This window comes from Lonchura striata, chromosome 17 (genome assembly GCF_050655825.1).
Source record: "Lonchura striata isolate lonStrDom1 chromosome 17, ASM5065582v1, whole genome shotgun sequence".
Taxonomy (NCBI): Eukaryota; Metazoa; Chordata; class Aves; order Passeriformes; family Estrildidae; genus Lonchura; species Lonchura striata.
This window is the reverse complement of record NC_140719.1, coordinates 2,128,338-2,146,012: the sequence shown is the minus strand read 5'-3', so window position 1 is coordinate 2,146,012 and position 17,675 is coordinate 2,128,338. Positions and strand designations below refer to the sequence as shown.

Below are 17,675 nucleotides of genomic sequence, written 5' to 3'. Positions count from 1 at the left end.
TTAAGGCAAACAAGCTAAAACTGTGCAGGCAGATAAGACGTGTCCAGCCTGCTCCCATCCTCAGCCCTGCCCACCCTGGGATGGGATAGGTTCATCCTCTTGATCTTCACACACAGGGCTGTAAACCTGCAGGATTGAATCCCTGGTTTGGGAACACTTGGAGCAAGGGACACCTTACAAGCTTTCTGCAAGAACCTTGTCTTCTTCAATGGCATCCATTGTTTTCTCCCTGTGTGCTTTACTGAAATGAAATTCCAGACTGGTTTGGGGTACAAGGAACCTTAAAGACCACCTTGTTTCAACTCCCTGCCATGGGCACAGATGCCACTCACTAGATCAGGGTGCTTCAAGCCCCATCCAACCTGGCCTTGGACACTTCTAGGGATGGAACAAATCCCAGTGATTTATTCAGGAAGAATAACTGCTGATATTCCCCGAGCAAAGCTTCCCAAAGGGAAAGGCAGGAAGACACCAGGCCAAGGCCAAGGCAGTGGGAGCACTCAGACCCTCGAGCAGGGATGGGCTGCTCTCTCTGTCTGCAGTGCACGTGGGAGGGGAGGGGGCAGGAGCCCAGGCCTGGCTGCCCGGCACTCACGGTGGCCTCGGCGCCGTGGCCGGCGGAGCCGCTGCTGCTGCTGAGGCAGTACCGCCCGTCCTGGCTCACGTCACAGCACGTCTGGATGTGCTGCTTGGCTGGGAACGTGTGGGCCACCTGCAGCTCCCGGCTGTCCCACACCCTGCAGGGAACAGCAGAGGGCAGGGGGACCCTGAGGCATCATCACCGAGATGGTTTCCCTCTGTGCCCTCTGGCACGCCCCAGCTGTGCCCACAGCTCTGCCCTGGCATCCCGGCTTTTATCCATGCTGGATCACTCTCCAGCTTTCTGTCACACAAATTCTCCTTTTCACTCGCAGTCACCACCCAGTGCTGCTCCCAGCCCCTGTCCCTGGCTGGAGGTCACACTCCAAGGCCCAGGTGAGCTGTTAGGTGGCTTTTAGCCACACCAGCAGGGGTCACGACAACCAACCCCACGACAGCCCCATGTGCCTCAGGCTGTACCTCCCTGCTCTCTGGCCACAGGGAGAATTTACCTGGTGGTTTTATCCTCTGAGGTCTGGATGACATAAGGCTCCCCAGGAACCCAGCACAGGTGTGTGACCTGTTGAAAGGGAAGGATGAGCAGGAGCCACCTCTGTGTGCAGCCTTGGCTGTGTCTGCCTGAGGATGGAACCACTGAGCTCTCATCCTCCTCCTCCCACTCCTGGGTTGGGAGCTGGAAATGTTGGATGAAGACTTTTTCTGCTCCCCTGCCAGGTCCAGTGCCAGTGGGGTTGCTGGGGGTGACTGAGGCTGGGAGGTGCCAGCAGCAGGACACAGAGCCAAGGGAGCAGGGACAGCAGCAGGGGGTGGTACCCACACCAGCTCTGGGCTGGTACAGGAGGGAATGCAGCCCCACTGCACAGGGCTTGTTCACCCAGGAGAAAAGGAGACTCAAGGGGATCTTCCAGCTCTCCACAACTCCCTGACAGGAGGGTGCAGCCAGGTCGGGGTCAGGTTCTGCTCCCAGGAAACAGGCAATGAAAAGAAATTGCCTCAAGTTGTGCCAAGGGAGGTTTAGGTTACATATTGGGGAAAATTTCTTTGCTGAAAGGCTGGTCAGGCACAGGCTACCCAGGGCAGTGGTGGAGTCACCATCTCTGGAGGGATTTAAAAGCCATGTAGATGTGGCACTTGGGGACATGAGTGACATGTGGCAGTGTTGGGAAAATGGCTGGACTCTGTCTTTTCCAACCTCAGTGATTCCATGACTCTGTGTGCTTCCAAATAGCTCTGAGTTGGAGCATTGATAAATTGCCAGGAGTCCTTTGGTACCTTTGTGCTCCTGGGTTTGTTGTTATCTGGAGAAGAATAACCAGCCTCAAGCTGAGCTTGCCCAGATACACAGCGTCCCAAAGGCTCCCTTTGGCACCAAGCTCCCAGAAAATTCTCTCTGCACAGCTTCACGTGTGAAATAACCATGTAGGCAGGGAGATGGATGGTGGGATGGGATTTGAGGAGCCAGCAGATCCTACCAGATTCCTAGAGATTACAGCTCTGCCCAGACACTCCCCGGTCTCGGTGTCCCACTTGCACACGGTGTTGTCCCGGGAGCCTGTGCACAGCTGGGAGGCATCTGCAACCACAAGTTAGCATCCAAAACAAGGCAGGAAACACTGTCAGCCAGTCCCTGGGGACTGGAAGTTTGTCAACCCTCACCTGGGCTCACAGCCAATCCAGTAACAACCAGGTCATGTCCTGGGAAGTGCTGGCTTGGCCCTGAAGTCCCATGAAGCTCCCACATCATCACTGTCTTGTCCCGGGATGCGCTGAAGACTCTGTTGGAGTCAAGGGCTGAGGTGACCTGCCAAGGGCCAGAAGGAGAAGCTGCTCATCCTCCCACCCAGTTCACAGGGAGAGCAGAACTCTGCTGCTGTCCTGCCACAGCCCAGCACATGCAGGAACATGACTGGGGAGAGCCTGGCCTCTCAGCTCTGCTCCTTGTTCCCAGAGAGCCAGGGATGGTGGATAGTTGCTTTCAGGTCTTGTTCTTAGAAACCATTCCTTCTATAGGAAAAGTGTCCTCACAAACCCAAATGAGCCCAGTGCACAGTTGTTCTGAGCACTGAGGTGAACAAAGCCCCCTTTGTCTTTGCAGTACCCACAGCCCAGGAGACCCACTGGGGCTGTCCCTTGCAGAGATGTGCTGGCCACACCACACACAGCTACAGCTCCTCTGCACGTCTGCTCTCCCAGAAGCTGCTTGGCTTTGTCATCCCAATCCCAGAAAGGAAATTAAAGCCCTGCTATTCCCAGAATATGCCAGCTATGGCACGTGGCATGGGTATTCCCAGAATATATCAGCCAGGCATGGCTGATTTATGGAATAATGTCAACTCTAGCAGAATGAAGCCTGAAAAAAAGTGAATGGCATCTCTACATCAAAATCTTAACCTCATAATTCATCCTGAGCTTTTGCTATACAGTCTCTTGGAGGGGAAGACAAGCTCACATCCAGAGCTCCTGCAGCCCTATTTAGTCTGAATGCAACACTTCATGCTGCTTCCAAAAGTACCTGTCAGGACCTTTGGAAAAACCTAATGTGTTCTGATCACAGAATCATGAATCGTTAAGTTTGGAAAGGACCTTTAAGGTCATCAAGCCCAACATCCCCAGCTGGATACCAGGAATACCCTGATCCAACCTTTCTTGTGGATGACAAACCAGTGCTCCATCCTTCCTGGCTCCCCAGCTCTCACCTTGGTGACCTCGCGCTCGTGGCCGGTGAAGCGGCGCAGGGCAGCCCCTGACCTCCAGCTGGACACGGCCACGCTCTGCAGGGACAGGACAGGGGTCAGCATGAGAGCAGGGCAGGGAGGATATGTCTTACCAAGACTTGTGCACAGTCCACAGGACAGGGAACAGGTTCCTCTGGTTTTCAGCTCCTAGAGCATGCACAACTGTCCTTAAAGACAGGTGACGTAAGAGTCAGTCTGGCGATCCCAAGCCTGGGTGGGAGCATTTGATGTGATATGAGCTCTGGAGAGGTTGCAAAATTTGATTCCATGTGCTTCAGGGTGTGCCCTCACCCTAAGCTCATTTTTCCTTTCTAAATCCAGGGACCGGCATAGCTACCCTCCACAGAAATGTTCATAGCTCACATTTCAACCTTACTTTTGAAGCTGTTGATGTATTTTCCTGTCCCAGCGGATACCTACCTTATCCCTTCCTCCTGACACACACAGGTCTGGCTGGAGAGCAGCCACAGAGGTGACAGCGTCGGTGTGAGCAGGGCTGTGCTCCTGGGAGGCACTGGCAGGTCCCGTCTGTCCCACGGAGCCATCAGCCCTGCAGAGGAACAGGGACAGCAGTGGGAAGCTGCTGGTGGGAGAGGTCAGGGGCCATTCCCTGCCACCTCCGGCATCTTCTGGCATGACATCTGTCTTGGGAAGCCAGAGAGAGGCTGTGAGTGAGATGGAGCAGACCTATCCCAGCTCCAGAGCTGCTGAATATTTAATTGTTGCTCACTCTGTGCTGGCTCAAAGAAAAAAAGAGATTTTGACCTCATCAGCCTCCACACTCACATGCATCAGGCCCTGCTGCTCTTTGCTGTGACACCTCCCTGGCCCCCAGCTGCCACCCTGTGCTGCCCTCCAGGCACAGATCCCTCTCCCTGCTGCCAGGGACTGAATGATCTCATCCTGGCCATGAAGGCTGGTGGCAGGCTCTGAGGACACAACAAAGCAGTTTGGGTATTTGGGCCGAAGAGCCACTCCTGGAGCTGCTCCCCCTCAGAGCTCTGCCTCAGCCATCACAGAGCACAACCACTGGCCATGGTTATGTGCTTGGCCATTCCTGTGAGTGACACTTGGGATTTCAATCCCCCCAAAAAGCTGAGCAGGCTTTATAAGCGATGATTAGAAATGAAAACCTGGTTCAAACATCCAATAATGAAACTCAACCCCTGTGCTTGCCGTATTTTCTGCTCATTTGTGCTCTCTTCCCTCTCACACCTGGTTTATTAACAAGCCTGATCTCCCAGCGTTGCTTTACCTGTATTTGGTGGTGTGGAAGCTGATTTTACTCTGCAGTTTCCCCATAGTCCTGGCAACCAGCAACCAGTGGTGGGTGTCACATCAGCACCTCGGGCACCTGCTGTGGGGACACGACCTGTGGGTGAGGGGACACGCCACCAGCAGGGATCCAGGGGGGTTTCTGTTTGTCACACATACAGGATTAGGTGCTGGTAATGTGTTATCTACATCCTACTCCATTCAGACTAAGGAGAAAACCTCAGAGGAGGGGACATCTGGAGGTTCTGAATGGAACCTTTAGCTTACAGCAAAGCTAGCAGCAGGGTGAGGTCACTGGCACCTCACACTCAGCTTAAAAATAACCAAGCTTGGTGAGGCCACAACAGAGATGGAGCTGCTGCCTGTCATTCTTTACACCTCCTCTTACTCCTGGATCTGGTCTGGACTTCCATACATCCTGGAGATCCCAGTTTTTGGCTTGGTGAAGGCAAACATCTTCAGACTGAAGCTTGTACAGCAACTGGTGGGACCAAGTACAGGCACAGATAGCCCCAGCTCAACTGAGCCAGCCTGGCAGTACTTGAAGTGATCTTTCCATGAGCTGAGAAACATTTTGGGAAGAGTTTCCATGTCCATACACCAGTCCCAGGCAAGGCAAGACCAGGTGGATAATCCAGATGCATTCAGCCAACACCTACTGGCCAAGCTGGGGCCAGGCTGGTCCCTCCCCAGAGGGGTCAGCACAGCCAGACCCTGCAGATCCATCCAGGTGAGGAGCAGCACCTCTCCCCATGTCCTCACAGAGCAGAAACCAGTCTCAGTGACAGTGAATTGTCACAGACAATAACTGCCTGCTGCTTAGCTCAAGGCACACTAATTGGATTTAGTCTGCTGTGCTGGCATGCCCATCTTCCATGGCTGTAGCATTTTGCTAATCAAAATAAGGGGAAAAAACCCAATCTGCTTTTTCCAGCAAAAAAACTGCTTGAAGGTTCTACCCACCAAAAAAAAAAAAAAAAAAAAAAAAAAAAAAAAAAGTGAAAACCAAAACCAAATCCTGGAAGCACTGAGCAAAACGTTTCTTTTCTACAAAATTCCCTTTCTAATTTTACCCTGACAGCCCTTGTGATTAGCAATTAGTAATACCTAGTTCATCTCCTGCTGTTCTATCCATGAGTTTACATGTTCCAAAGATGTGAGGAATGATCAATCTCACAGCTGAGGGGCTGTGATAATTTGGCAATTTATTCTTTCAATCAGACTGAGTGCCCCAATCATTTCAGTCCCTCAGGAACATGATTTTTCTCTGACAGTGGGAGAACTCTGGAAGTTGCAAAACAAGACTCTAGGAAAAACTAAGGCAGGAATTCTGTCTTTTTAATTCTGATGGTTTCTGTTTCCAACCAGCAGTTAGTTAATGTTCATCCCTACCTGCACAGCAGCTCTCAGGGAGCTGCCCGAGACCAGGGGAGGCTGCAGGAAAGGTGGAGCTTTGTCCTGTGTCTCACTGTTCTCCTGCAGATTTTCCTGCATTCTGCATGAGAACAGCGCTCAGGCAGGATGGTAATCCAAGGTTTTGCTGTCTGTATCCCAACACACATTTATCCATCAGCTGCTCCACCACAAAGCTCTAAAAACTCAGGGATCCTACAACAACTGATCCACACCAAGCTTCACCAGCCTGAGTTTCATGCTGGAGGATGCCCTTATCCTCCCTTCCCCAAAAATGCATCACTTGACAGAAATCAAACACCTTTTTTACTGAATTGCTTTTGAAAAATAAGCCAAGCTGCTGCCTCCACCTGTCCAGGCTCTGCAGTGAAACCTGTACCGTGGCATAGGGAATGTCAACAACCACAGCAGCAGCACAGGGACCCCAGCAGGGCTGCCCCATCCTCACAGGGGAATAAGCATCCCTTAGAGGAGGGCGTTTGGCTTTGGGGAGAATGGGGAACATCCCGGGTTCCTGGAGCTGGGTGTGTCCCCACAGCGGGGCTGGCAGGTCCTTGTGAGTCTCTATGCATGAGGGTAACCTTGTGAGGGTTAAATGGGATCATCCTGGGTCCCTGTGATGGGAGTGACCCTGTGGGGTTAAATGGGAGTATCCTGGGTCCCTTGGGATGGGAATGACCCTGTGAGGGTCAATGGGAGCACACCAAGTGCCTGTGATGGGAGTGACCCTGTGGGGTTAAATGGGAGCATCCTGGGTCTCTTGGGATGGGGGTGAGGGTCAATGAGAGCATATCAGGTCCCTGTGATGGGGGTAACCCTGTGGGGTTAACTGGGAGTATCCTGGGTCTCTTGGGATGGGAATGACCCTGTGAGGGACAAGGAGAGGATCCCGGGTCCCAGCGATGGGGGTGGCCCTATGGGGTTAGCCGGGAGCATCCTGGGTCCCTGTGAGGGGGGTTGACCCTGTGGGGTTGAATGGGAGCATCCTGGGTCTCTTGGGATGGGGGTGTCCCTGTGAGGGTCAATGGGAGCACCCCAGGTCCCTATGATGGGAGTGACCCTGTGAGGGTTAACTGGGGAGCATCCTGGGTCCCAGTGATGGGGGTGTCCCTGTGAGGGTCAAGGAGAGCATTCTGGGTCCCTTTGATGGGGGTGTCCCCGTGAGGGTCAATGGCAGCACGCCGGGTCCCTTGGGATGGGGGTGACCCTGTGGGGTTAACTGGGAGTATCCTGGGTGCCTTGGGATCGGGGTGTCCCCGTGAGGGTCAATGGCAGCACCCCGGGTCCCAGTGATGGGGGTGTCCCCGTGAGGGTCAAGGAGAGCATTTCAGGTCCCTATGATGGGGGCAGCCCTGTGAGGGTCAAGGAGAGCACCCTGGGTCCCTACGATGGGGGTGACCCTGTGAGGGTTAACTGGGAGCACCCCGGGTCCCAGTGATGGGGGTGTCCCCGTGAGGGTCAATGGCAGCACGCCGGGTCCCTTTGATGGGGGTGTCCCTGTGAGGGTCAAGGAGAGCACCCCGGGTCCCTATGATGGGAGTGACCCTGTGGGGTTAACTGGGGAGCATCCCGGGTCCCAGTGATGGGGGTGTCCCCGTGAGGGTCAATGGCAGCACGCCGGGTCCCGGCGATGGGACCATCCCAACTGAGGGAGCCCCTCCATTGCCGTGTGCCCGCGGCAGGTTTGTGCAGAAAGGTTTGTTCGCCCCCGCGGCCCGGCCCGGCCCCGCCGCGCACTCACCCTCAGCGCCCGGCGCCGTCCCGCCCTGCCGCCCGCGGCCGCTCCCGGCGGGGCCGGGGCGGGGCCGACCCCGAGCCGGGCGGGCCCCCGCCCCCGCGGCAGGTGCGGGCGCAGCATGGCCCGGGCCGAGCGGCTGCGGGTGAGCGCCGGGACCCGGCCCGGCCCGGGGAGCCCGGGCTGGGGGGCAGAGGGGCCCTGAGGGGCGGGGAGCTCCGGCGGGTGGGGGGCCCGGGTGTGCCGGGGGCTGTAAGGGCTGCCGGATGGGTACGGGCGTCCCTGCGGGAATATGGGGCTCCCTGGGGGGATACGGGGCTCCCTGGGGACGGGGTGTGGGTCCCGGCGGGGGTGTGGGGCCCCTGAGGGTCTGTGTGGGGTTCCTGGGTGTGTGTGGGGTTCCTGGGGGTCTGTGGGGTCCTTGGTGGGGTGTGTGGGGTCGCTGAGGGTATGTGGGGCCCTTGGGGGTCTGTGTGGGGTCCCTGGGTGTGTGTGGGGCTCCTGGGGGTCTGTGGGGTCCCTGGGGGTCTGTGTGGGGTTCCTGGCAGGTGTGTGGGGTTCCTGGGGGTCTGTGTGGGGTCCCTGGGTGTGTGTGGGGTCGCTGGTGGTCTGTGGGGTCCCTGCAGGGTGTGTGGGGTTCCTGGCAGGTGTGTGGGGTCCCTGCAGGGTCTGTGGGGCCCCTGGGGGTGTGTGTGACCACAGGGGTCCCTACAGGGTGTCTGGGGCCCCTGGGTGTGTGTGTGACCGCGGGGGTCCCTGCAGGCTGTGGTTCCCACGGGGAGCTGGGTGCTCTAAAGGAGCCCCAGGTGGGTGTGGGCCCACCCAAGGGTGGGGGGCTCCTGGCAGGTGTGGGGCCCTGGTGGGGTGTGGGGCTGTTCAGGGGTCCCCCGTGGGATGGGGGCTGGCTGTGGGGTGGTGCAGGGAGGTGTGGGTGTGGGTGTGGGGACGCTGCCGGGCTCAGGCCCGCATCCATCACCCCGCTGCTCCGTGTCCCAGAACAAGCTCGTGGAGCGCTGCGAGCGGATCCAGCTGCAGAGCGCGGCCATCGCCCGGCACGTGGACGAGGTGCTGCCTGCCAAAGACCAGAGCGTCCTGGTGAGTCCCTGGGGCTGGCCCTGCCTGCCCCCTGCTCGCCATTCCCGGCAGGGATGCTCAACTCCTGGCGGGAGAAGGCTGGAATGGAATGCCAGGGTGTGCCTGGGGTTCCTGCTTCATTTGCCTAGAAAATGTGTACAGACAATGGCGTGAGTGTAAAACAATCAAACATCCTAAGAAGATCAGTGCCTTAGAATTCCTGGGTTTATTTTATTTGTTCCTTGCTGTCACTAAGGATGAGGACAAAGGACAGTGATAGAATCATAGAATTCCAAACTGGTTTGGATTGGAAGGAATCTTAAAGACTGCACAGTTCCATCCTTCTACCATAGGCAGGGACACCTCCTCCTATTCCAGGTTGCTCCAAGTTTCATCCAGCCTGGCCTTGGACACTTCCAGGGATCCAGGTGCAGCCACAGCTCCTCTAGGCACCCTGTGCCAGGGACTCACCACCCTTGCAAGGAAAATTTCTTCCCAATATCCCATCTAACCCTGCCCTCTGGCAGTGGGAAGTCATTCCCTCTTGTCCTGTCTCTCCAGGCTCTTGTGCCAAGTTCCTCTCCAGCTGTCCTGGAGCCTCTTTAGGCACTGGAAGGGGCTGTCAGTTCTCCCTGGTGTCTTTCCTTAAGGCTGAGAACCCCCAGCTGTCTCAGCCTATTCTCCTGTTTCTCACACACAGAATCTATGGAGATTTGCTGAGGGACAGGACTCTGGTCCCTTGCGGGTTGTCACTTAGGTACCAGGGCTGGCTGAGGAGGCAGTGGGCAGGTTTGGGACTGGAATGGTGCAGGTGCTGTGACCTGGGCTCAGTTAACAGAGTAACACCAAAGGCTGAGCCCCAGGAGCGCGGGCAGAAGAGCTGGGGCTCCCTCAGGGCCGGAGCAAGGCTGATGCTCCTGCTGTGTCCTTGCCGTGGCAGAGCGCGGCCAGCGCGGCACGGGAGCTGGTGGTCCAGAGGCTGCTCCTGGTGGGGAAGGCCTGTGAGAACGAGGAGCAGCGGCTGCTGGAGAGGGTGCACGCCGAGGAGGAGCGGGTGCACCAGAGCATCCTCACCCAGCAGGTGCACTGGACAGAGGCTCTGCACAAGCTGGGTGCCCTCCGCACCTACCTGGTGGACATGATCACCAACCTGGATGACCAGGGCTTGCTGGTGAGTACTGTGAGTCAGGCAGCCAAGAGCTGACCTGCACTTCTTGTTATGGGACTTAAATGCAGTGTTCAGCAGCTGCTGTGCTGACAGCAGGGAGGCAGCGGTGGACAGGACATAAAGAATTCACAGGATTCACAGAATCACTGGGTTGGAAGGGACCTTAAAGATCATCGAGTCCAACCCAGCCCAAACACCTCAACTAAGCCATGGCATCGAGTGCCACATCCAAGCTTTGTTTAAACACATCCAGGGATGGTGACTCCACTACCTGCCCAAGCAGGCCATTTGCAGACATTTGCAGGTCTGGCTCAGGGAATCTCCTCAACCTGATCCTGATAGTCCCCTGTGGTTTCTGGTGGTTCCTAGAGCATCTGGTCTGCCTGATCCTGCTCTTGCTTGCAATGAGGTCCAGAATCACCCAGATTCAGGGCTCTGGGCTTATAGTTGCCTTTAGGCTCTGGGTTGTGAGCTGCTTTTAAAATGGCTAGTTGTGCCACCAGTTTTCTAGTGTCTAGTTTAATCAAAACTGACCCTTGGAAACACCTGCAGCTCTTCTGGAAAGTCCCCTGTGTTGTCTGCTTTAGCCCTGTTAGGGATATTTACCATGCCAAGCAGCCTGTGCTTCCCCTTGCTCAGTTCCTTCTCTGGTTATTGAATCATCTGTGTTCACCTGAGTGATTCCTCTCATTTTATATGTGAGCAGGACCTCTGCCTCACCTCCACCACCATGCTCAGTCTCTGCTTCCCACGTGTAAATTTGTGAGGAGGGGAAGAGCAGTTCCGCTTGGAAAACAGACCTAATCCCAAGGGAAGAGGGCAGATGCTCCTTTGGTGGGAAAGGCAGTTCCTATCCTGCCCCAGCACCTCAGTATGCTGGGCTGTAGCTGCACCATAAAGAGGAGAGGTTGGAGGCCAGGATCCATCAGCTGCCTGTGGCAGAGAACAGCCACACCCTCAGTTTCTCCTTTTGGAAGGGAATTGGGAGTTCATGTGTTTTCCACCTTGGGCTGTCAGTGTTGGTACTTGAGCCTATCTGGATTCAGCACATGCCATGCCACAGGAAAGCTGAAGGCATGCAAAGTGCACTGCTTAGATTTGAACAGTGATCAGGTATTTTCTTATCACTTTGCTGTACCTTGAGAGTGCCTCATGCCCAGCAAGTACAGAAACAAGTGGGACTGACCATGAGGTGACCTGACTCTTGACTTAGTCCCTCTGCAGCCTCCCTCCTTTGCTGAAAGCCCTGGGGCTGTTTGCTGGGAGCACAGGCTGTTCCTGCAGCCTGCCCTAGTGGGGTGGGGACAGAGAGGGAAGAGCAGACAGTGTCCCAGCCACAATGTATTGCCTTCAGCCATTCCCACTCATTTTCTGAGTTGGGAAGTGGGAAGTGCTGCAGCTGAAGAAATGGATATTGGATGCTCCTGCTGCTCCCCAGGGCTGGCGTTGGGATGCGGGGTGGCTTCTCTGGGTCAGAAAGGGGAACACTGCACCCCAGGTCCTGGGTTTGCTGTGTTTGGGGTGTCTTCTGTGGGGATTTAAGCTCTGATGACTCTTTCTCTCCTTGTCCCCAGCGTGCAGAACAAGAGATCTTTGAGAGGTCAGTACCCAGCTGCTCCTGGTCTTTTCCCTGACCCTGCTCCAAGCTTTTCCTGCTTCACACCTGCATCCCCACAGCTCCTGTGCTGTGTGCCATGACTCAGGCACCCCATGACACCTCCTTTGTCCCTCGTGCTGCTTTTGTTGTGGATAAGGACAGAGCACAGAGATGCCAGCATGGCGTCTTGTCTCTGCTCCTTGTGCTCTGCTGCACCTGGAGGTGCTCCATGTGCTTTCCCAGATCAGCAGTCCTGGCTTATGGGAGAACTTCTGCAGCTTTCTTTTTTTCCTTCTGCAGAAAACCACAGGGCTTGCTGGGGGATGGAGCAGGCCTGTGCCAGGCTGTTGGGAGGAGGTGGGATGGTCTGTGCTCCATGTAGGGGGTGGCTGGCACAGCATGTCCCCAGCTCTGCATGGGCAGGGAGAGCCAGCTGCAGGTCTCAGTGTCACCAACAGCCCTGTCACTGACACCACTGACACTGGGCTGCCCTTCCTGAGGAAGCACCTTGGTGGCTGTGTTTTTATTTAATCTATTTAACTTTATTTAAGTAATTTATTTCTGTGGCTGCTGTGAGGGTGCTGGCCCTGGCTGCACTGCGCTGCCCAGAGGGCCTGTGGGGGCTTTTGGGCCTGTGGAGAGTATGGAATGTGCCACAGCACATCCCCAGCAGCCTGTGGCACAGCCTGTCCTCACAACCAGGAGTTCTGTGCAGACTGCAGGCCACAGGAGCCAGCAAACCCCTGGCTCTGTGCTGGGTGAAACCTCTGTGCCCAGACTGCGGGGCTCTGGCAATAGAGGGAAATCTGATTCTCTGCCTGTTCATTGTGCTCCCCTGGTACCCTGATGGCTGCTCTCAGACACATTTATTTACCCTGTGTCTGTTGAGTGAGGAGCTGTTGACTCAGGCTGCTGGGATGTGTTTTACAACACTGCAGCCCTTTCACCAGGAACTGTAAGCAGAGCCAACCGAAAGTATCACTCAGGGTGAGAGGTGGCCAGACTCCCCTGCTGTGGTCTCTGTGCAGCCAGAGCTCCTCTTTAGCCTCTGCCATACCTCCTTGTGATCTTTCAGACACCTCCCAACACAATAAATCATTGTATTTTGAAAGAACTCTTATTTTCCTTTGCTAGGACGGAGGTGGCGGAGGGAATCTTGGAGCCACAGGAGTCCCTGAAGTTAAACTTTAATCAGACCTGTGTTCAGAGTCCACTGCTGCATCGACTGTGGGCCTGTGCTGTGCTCTGCTGCCTCACAGGTCAGTGTCTTGCTCAGATCTTTCATGCTCCAGGGATTCCTGCACCCTCACTCGTGTTGTGCCCAGAGAAGCACCTTCATGCTGTGTCCAGACTTCCTCACGCTGTGTCCTGCCCCTCTGCTCTCCAGCCCCTGCTTGTTTCTTGGGGCTCATTCAGGGATGCAGCAGCAGCTGTGGGAGGTGTAGGGGTGCAGTGGGGGCTCCAAGCAGGTTGTGGCTCAGGGAAGAACTGGAGTTTGAAAAGACTGTTTCATCAGCTCTGTGGCTTTAACGTTGTGTGGTTTCTTTTGCTGTTTCCTGAGTCTCTGGGTGACAGCAGTGAAGCTGTCACCATGGTGCTGCTGTGGGAATCTCTGTCACAGAAATCTCTGTTCACAATGTTTTGCTGGGCTGCTGGGGACTTTGAGAGGGTGATTTCTTCTGTAGGATGTCTGTGAGACTGCCCAGTGCAGGGGGCAGTGAGTAGATGGAGCAGGGTTCTGATCACAAGGTGAGGTTGTGGCTGTGCACAAGCTGGTGGTTCTAGAGATGTTTGTGCTCTGGCTCAGCTCCTGCTGTACATCTGAGGCTGCACTGGAGGCATTTGCTGGGCCACTGACAGGCTCTGGGACTGGTTTACCTGGTTGGTGCTGGCTGAGTTAAGCAGGGAATGACATTTTTCCCCTGGCTATGATGTACTTGAATGGCTGGTTGTGAAATGTTTGCTTTTACTCTGGTTTCAGTCTGTTGTTAGAGTATTTCAAATGCATTTTTTGTTTCTCAGAGATGGCAATATCCTTCATAATTTGCCTTGTGAACAATCCCTAGCGTGTTTTTTTCCAAGGCTGCTGTACAAACTTCTGATTTCTGCTCATCTTGCTGTGATTCTGATGAGCTGTTTCCAGTTTTTCCCTGTTTCCAGGCCCATATCCAAAGTCTGCACTTCAGGCTTTTATTGGTCTCATGGTTTTAAGTATTAGCTTGAGAGTCTATGCCTATCAAGCACTACCATCATGTGTTTATCTCCTGCAAACTCTGGTGTTGCTCTCCCTTTGTGATTAATTTCCCTCTTTGGAATCTGTGAGTGCTGGCAGTTGAGGAAAGTTCCCTGCAGGGGTTTGGGACTAGGTGATCTTTAGGGTACCTTCTGACCCAAATCACTCTGTGACTCTATGCCAGCCCCTGCAGTGGTGCACTGACAGTGTCACAGAAACCCAGAATTGTTCAGGTTGGAAAAGACCTCCAAGACCATCCAATCCAACCTGTGATCACCACCTTGTCACACTGACTGCCAGGTCCAGCCATGCCTTGGACACCTCTAGGGATGGTTATTCCACCACCTCCCTGGGCAGTCCTTTCCAGTATTTAAAACCCATTCAGTGAAGAAATTCTTCCTGAAAGGATCAGTCAAGTAGGTTTTCAATGTTCAGAGCCATGGAGTCAAGCAGGAGGCCTTTTCCCTAATTTTCTTTGCTGTGACAGAATTTTTGTAAGGATTCCTCTCCCAGCAGTATCCTTGTGAAATGTAATGACTTCAGAGCATTTGATTCTTGTGGTGGGTGTGCTGATGCACTTATTACACAGGAATTTCATTCTGTTTGTGTTTTTGGTTTTTTTTTTGAGTGTGTGGTTACATTTCACATGTCATTACTGCATGCTGAAGATGCCTGGTGTATCCTTGTGGATCTCATCAGTCCCCAGGCCACCCTGGACGAAGCCTTAGAGATTTAATATTAACAGCAGTGGTCTTGCCTTAAAACCCAGTAATGTCAAGTGTGACTCTGTGGTCCCTTCTCCCAAAGGCAGGTGAGCAGGTGGCTCTCTTGTTTATTTGCTTGAAAATGGAAAATTCCAAGCCTTGATGGCTCACTCCATAACCTCTAAAATACTTGTAAAGCAGCTGCAAAAGGGCCTCTATTTCACTCTCAAAAATAAACATGATTCCTTTGATGCCTTCACTTGGCATCCAGGCTTTTGTATCAATTCTGTTTGGGGTTGTCAGCTTCTTCCTTACACCAGGAGATGCTGCAAATCCCCTGGCACCGTTTTGGGACAGATCTCAGTTAATGGGAACTTGGATTTTTAAAAGCAGCTAGATGTGCTTCAGCTCACACAAATGTGCTTCCCAGAGCTGTTAACCATGGGAATTTATTGTCCCAGTACCCCTCATTTCCCAAGGCCACTCTGAGGGATACAGGACACAAAGGAAATAGACTTAGGGGTGAGATGAATTCCCAGTGGAATTATTCATCAGAATTATATGTGAAAATCCAGATTTAATAATGAAAAATGACCTGTGTGAGGGGCAAAATGTGCTGGTCTGAATTACTGCTGTTATTTTGTCAGCGCTTCCCCACCCTCGGATGCTCCCCTGGAACTGCAGTTCCACTGCAGAGCAGTGTGGGTGTCACTGGGGTGGTGTTTCCCCGTGTGGACCACCAGGATGCAGCCCTAGGTTAGCTGTGTGTGACACAGCAGGAGGTTTAGTGCCCTCCTTCTGCCAGAGGAAGATAAAGTCTGCTGCTGCTGTGTTTTCTATGAATTCAGAGCAGCTTTGGCTTCCTGGAAAGCCGCCCTGCACATCAGCAGCGTGGGCAGCCCCAGAACCCTGTGGAGAGCTCAGGTTTGGCTGCTGTGTGGGGAAATAAATCATCAGATGAATGAGGCTGACAGCTCCTGCTGAAGGAAGTGCTGGCTTCAGCTCCTCTTTGGGCTCATTCTTGCTTGCAATAGCTCCTACCTAACATACACAGGTGCATGGCACTGATTTGCAAAGGGATTAAGATTAACTGATTCAGCCTCTGTTCATCTGCCAGGGAGCACCTGGGCAGGTGCAGCCTGAGGAAACCCTGGAGCAGTGCTGCTGCTGGGTGCTGTTTGCTCTTGGAAGGATGCTGACCCGGGTCCTGGAGCAGGCTGGGCTCTGGGATGACCCTGTTGAGGTCATCCTTTGGTTCTTTAAGGGCTCATCGTGCTGTGTGCTGGATGCTGAGCAGAGGGTGCTGGGCAATGGCTGGTGCTGGCATGACAGGGTAAGAGCTGCTGGCAGGGATGGCAGAGCCACTGAGTCACCCCTCCAGCCCTGTTTCCATGGTGATTTAAGACTTAAAAAAAAGTGAGGGTGGGGGAAGGCAGGGCAAGGAGGGGCACCTGCTGGCAGGAACTCAGTCCCCTCAGGAGCAGATGAGTCCGCTGGGCATCAGCCTCACCCCTGCTTCACAATTTAGGGACTGAGGAACGCACCTGCAGTTCCACAGCCTGCAGGCCCACAGAAGGGTCTCAGGGGGAAGCATGCAGCCAGGGCAGGGCACCATGATCTTAAGAGATCTTTTCCAATCTTGACAGTCCTGTAGTCCTGGGATTCCACGATTTTGAAGTGGTGCAAACCCACAGTGGGTTCTGTGTCCTCTGGCCAGCCTGGGCTGCTACTGGCTGGGTTTGTGCAGATGGGAACCCTTTTCTTTCACAGCTAAGCCAGGTCCAGTCACAGCCATGCTCAGCTCAGCCTGGTGCCACCTCCCTGCATTGCTCCCAGCACCTCAGGATGGGTTGATCAACACCTGGGGCTTTGTAGCAGGAAAGAGATTTCCTTGCCTGGCCCTCTCCAGTCCTGTTTTTCCAGCTTTGCAGGTTTTCTGCACACAGCCCTCCCAGTCTTGCCAGGCTCTTGGCTCCCCTGGCTGGGGGAGGAGCAGCCAGGTCCTGCTTACCCACCGTGGGGGTGGGAAAGGACAGGAACTCGGTTTGGATCTCTCCCAAAAGCGGGGTGAACCAAACTTGCTGCATTCTGTTTTGTGGGGGGTCAGGCCAGGGTCAGAGGAAGATGAGCAGGGCCTTTAGTGTGGAGAGATGTCTGGTAAGTCTGGGCTTTGGTGAGCCTTGTTCTGGCCCTGGCTGAGAGGAGAAGCTGTGGCACTCAGCCTGAGCCCCCAGCACTGTCACCCTGGGGAGAAGAGGGGGCCCCAGGAGCGGTGTGTGAGGAAAGGCTGGTTGCTCTTGTGTTTCTCATGGCCATGACTACCTCGGGTGGTTCAGGTGGTGGCCACTGAGTCAGTGCTCATCACATGGCTTCTCTTGCAGGCTCACAGGAGATTCACATTGATGAGAAAACCCTGAGCCCCCATCTCAGCCTGTCAGAAGACAAGAGAACCCTGACCTTCAGCCCCAAGAAAGCAAAGGTGGACTCGGGCTGCCCCGAGCGGTTTGACCACTGGCCCAACGCTTTGGCCACTGCACCTTTCCACTCAGGGGTGTGTGCCTGGAAGGTCAGCGTGGAGCAGAGCTGTGCCTACAAGCTGGGGGTTTGCTACAGCTCCGTGCCCAGGAAGGGCTCTGCCAACGAAGGCCGCCTGGGCTTCAACGCTGCCTCCTGGGTGTTCTCACGCTATGACAAAGAATTCCGGTTCCTGCATGCGGGGCAGCCCCAGCCCGTGGAGCTGATCAAGGCCCCAGCAGAGATCGGGGTCCTGCTGGACTTTGCAGGGGGGGAGCTGCTCTTCTACGACCCCGACTCCTGCGCCATCCTCTTCTCCCACCGCCAGGCCTTCCTGGAGCCCGTGTACCCTGTGTTTGCCGTGGCACACCAGAGCATCTCGCTGGGCCGTGTGTGACTGCCTGTGCTCTGCAGTGCCCGGGGAAAAGGGGCCCGGCAGGGCTGTGGGCTGTGTCCAGGGCCCTTCAGACAACACCTGCCTTCACACTACACCTGTTCCTCGCGTGTTTTCTGCAGCTTTCCTCTCACCCTGGAGGCTACACCCTGTGCTGGGGTGTGGGGTCTGGGAATGCCTGGCTGGGCCAGCTGCTTCTAGGTGAATTGTTTGATTTCTGCCCCACCAAAGGC

General features: G+C 54.9%; 2 protein-coding genes across 15 annotated transcripts in view; one reads left to right on the top strand and one right to left on the bottom strand.

Moving 5' to 3' along the window:
- The window catches only part of WDR31 (WD repeat domain 31), an 18,737-nt gene extending 8,959 nt beyond the window's left edge, over positions 1 to 9,778 (bottom strand). For 4 of the 14 annotated variants that reach the window (XR_014958768.1, XM_085593718.1, XM_085593714.1 and 1 more), the window contains exons 1-3: positions 3,756 to 3,862; positions 1,092 to 3,545; positions 596 to 737 (exon numbers count right to left, since the gene is read on the bottom strand). Coding sequence is in view for 13 of the 14 variants with exons in the window: in XM_085593718.1 (XP_085449844.1) it covers positions 596 to 737; positions 1,092 to 1,750 (801 nt within the window). In the remaining variant the exon portion in view is untranslated. The other 10 variants (XM_031506345.3, XM_085593721.1, XM_085593722.1 and 7 more) reach the window with 9 other exon arrangements.
- On the top strand, positions 7,865 to 17,537 carry BSPRY (B-box and SPRY domain containing). The gene is made up of 6 exons (XM_021533734.3): positions 7,865 to 7,903; positions 8,755 to 8,853; positions 9,773 to 10,003; positions 11,575 to 11,600; positions 12,732 to 12,856; positions 16,916 to 17,537. Exons 1-6 carry the CDS (start codon positions 7,880 to 7,882, stop codon positions 17,443 to 17,445), a joined length of 1,035 nt encoding a protein of 344 aa, XP_021389409.1. The 5' UTR covers positions 7,865 to 7,879; the 3' UTR covers positions 17,446 to 17,537.
- The last annotated feature ends 138 nt before the right edge of the window (positions 17,538 to 17,675 follow it).

What these genes read in the sequence shown, in the direction of transcription:
- BSPRY (XM_021533734.3), top strand. Translation starts at nt 7,880, where the DNA reads ATGGCCCGGGCCGAGCGGCTGCGG. An exon ending in CCCGGGCCGAGCGGCTGCGG is followed by an intron (nt 7,904 to 8,754) that starts GTGAGCGCCGGG and finishes TCCGTGTCCCAG; the next exon opens with AACAAGCTCGTGGAGCGCTG. An exon ending in GAACAAGAGATCTTTGAGAG is followed by an intron (nt 11,601 to 12,731) that starts GTCAGTACCCAG and finishes TTCCTTTGCTAG; the next exon opens with GACGGAGGTGGCGGAGGGAA.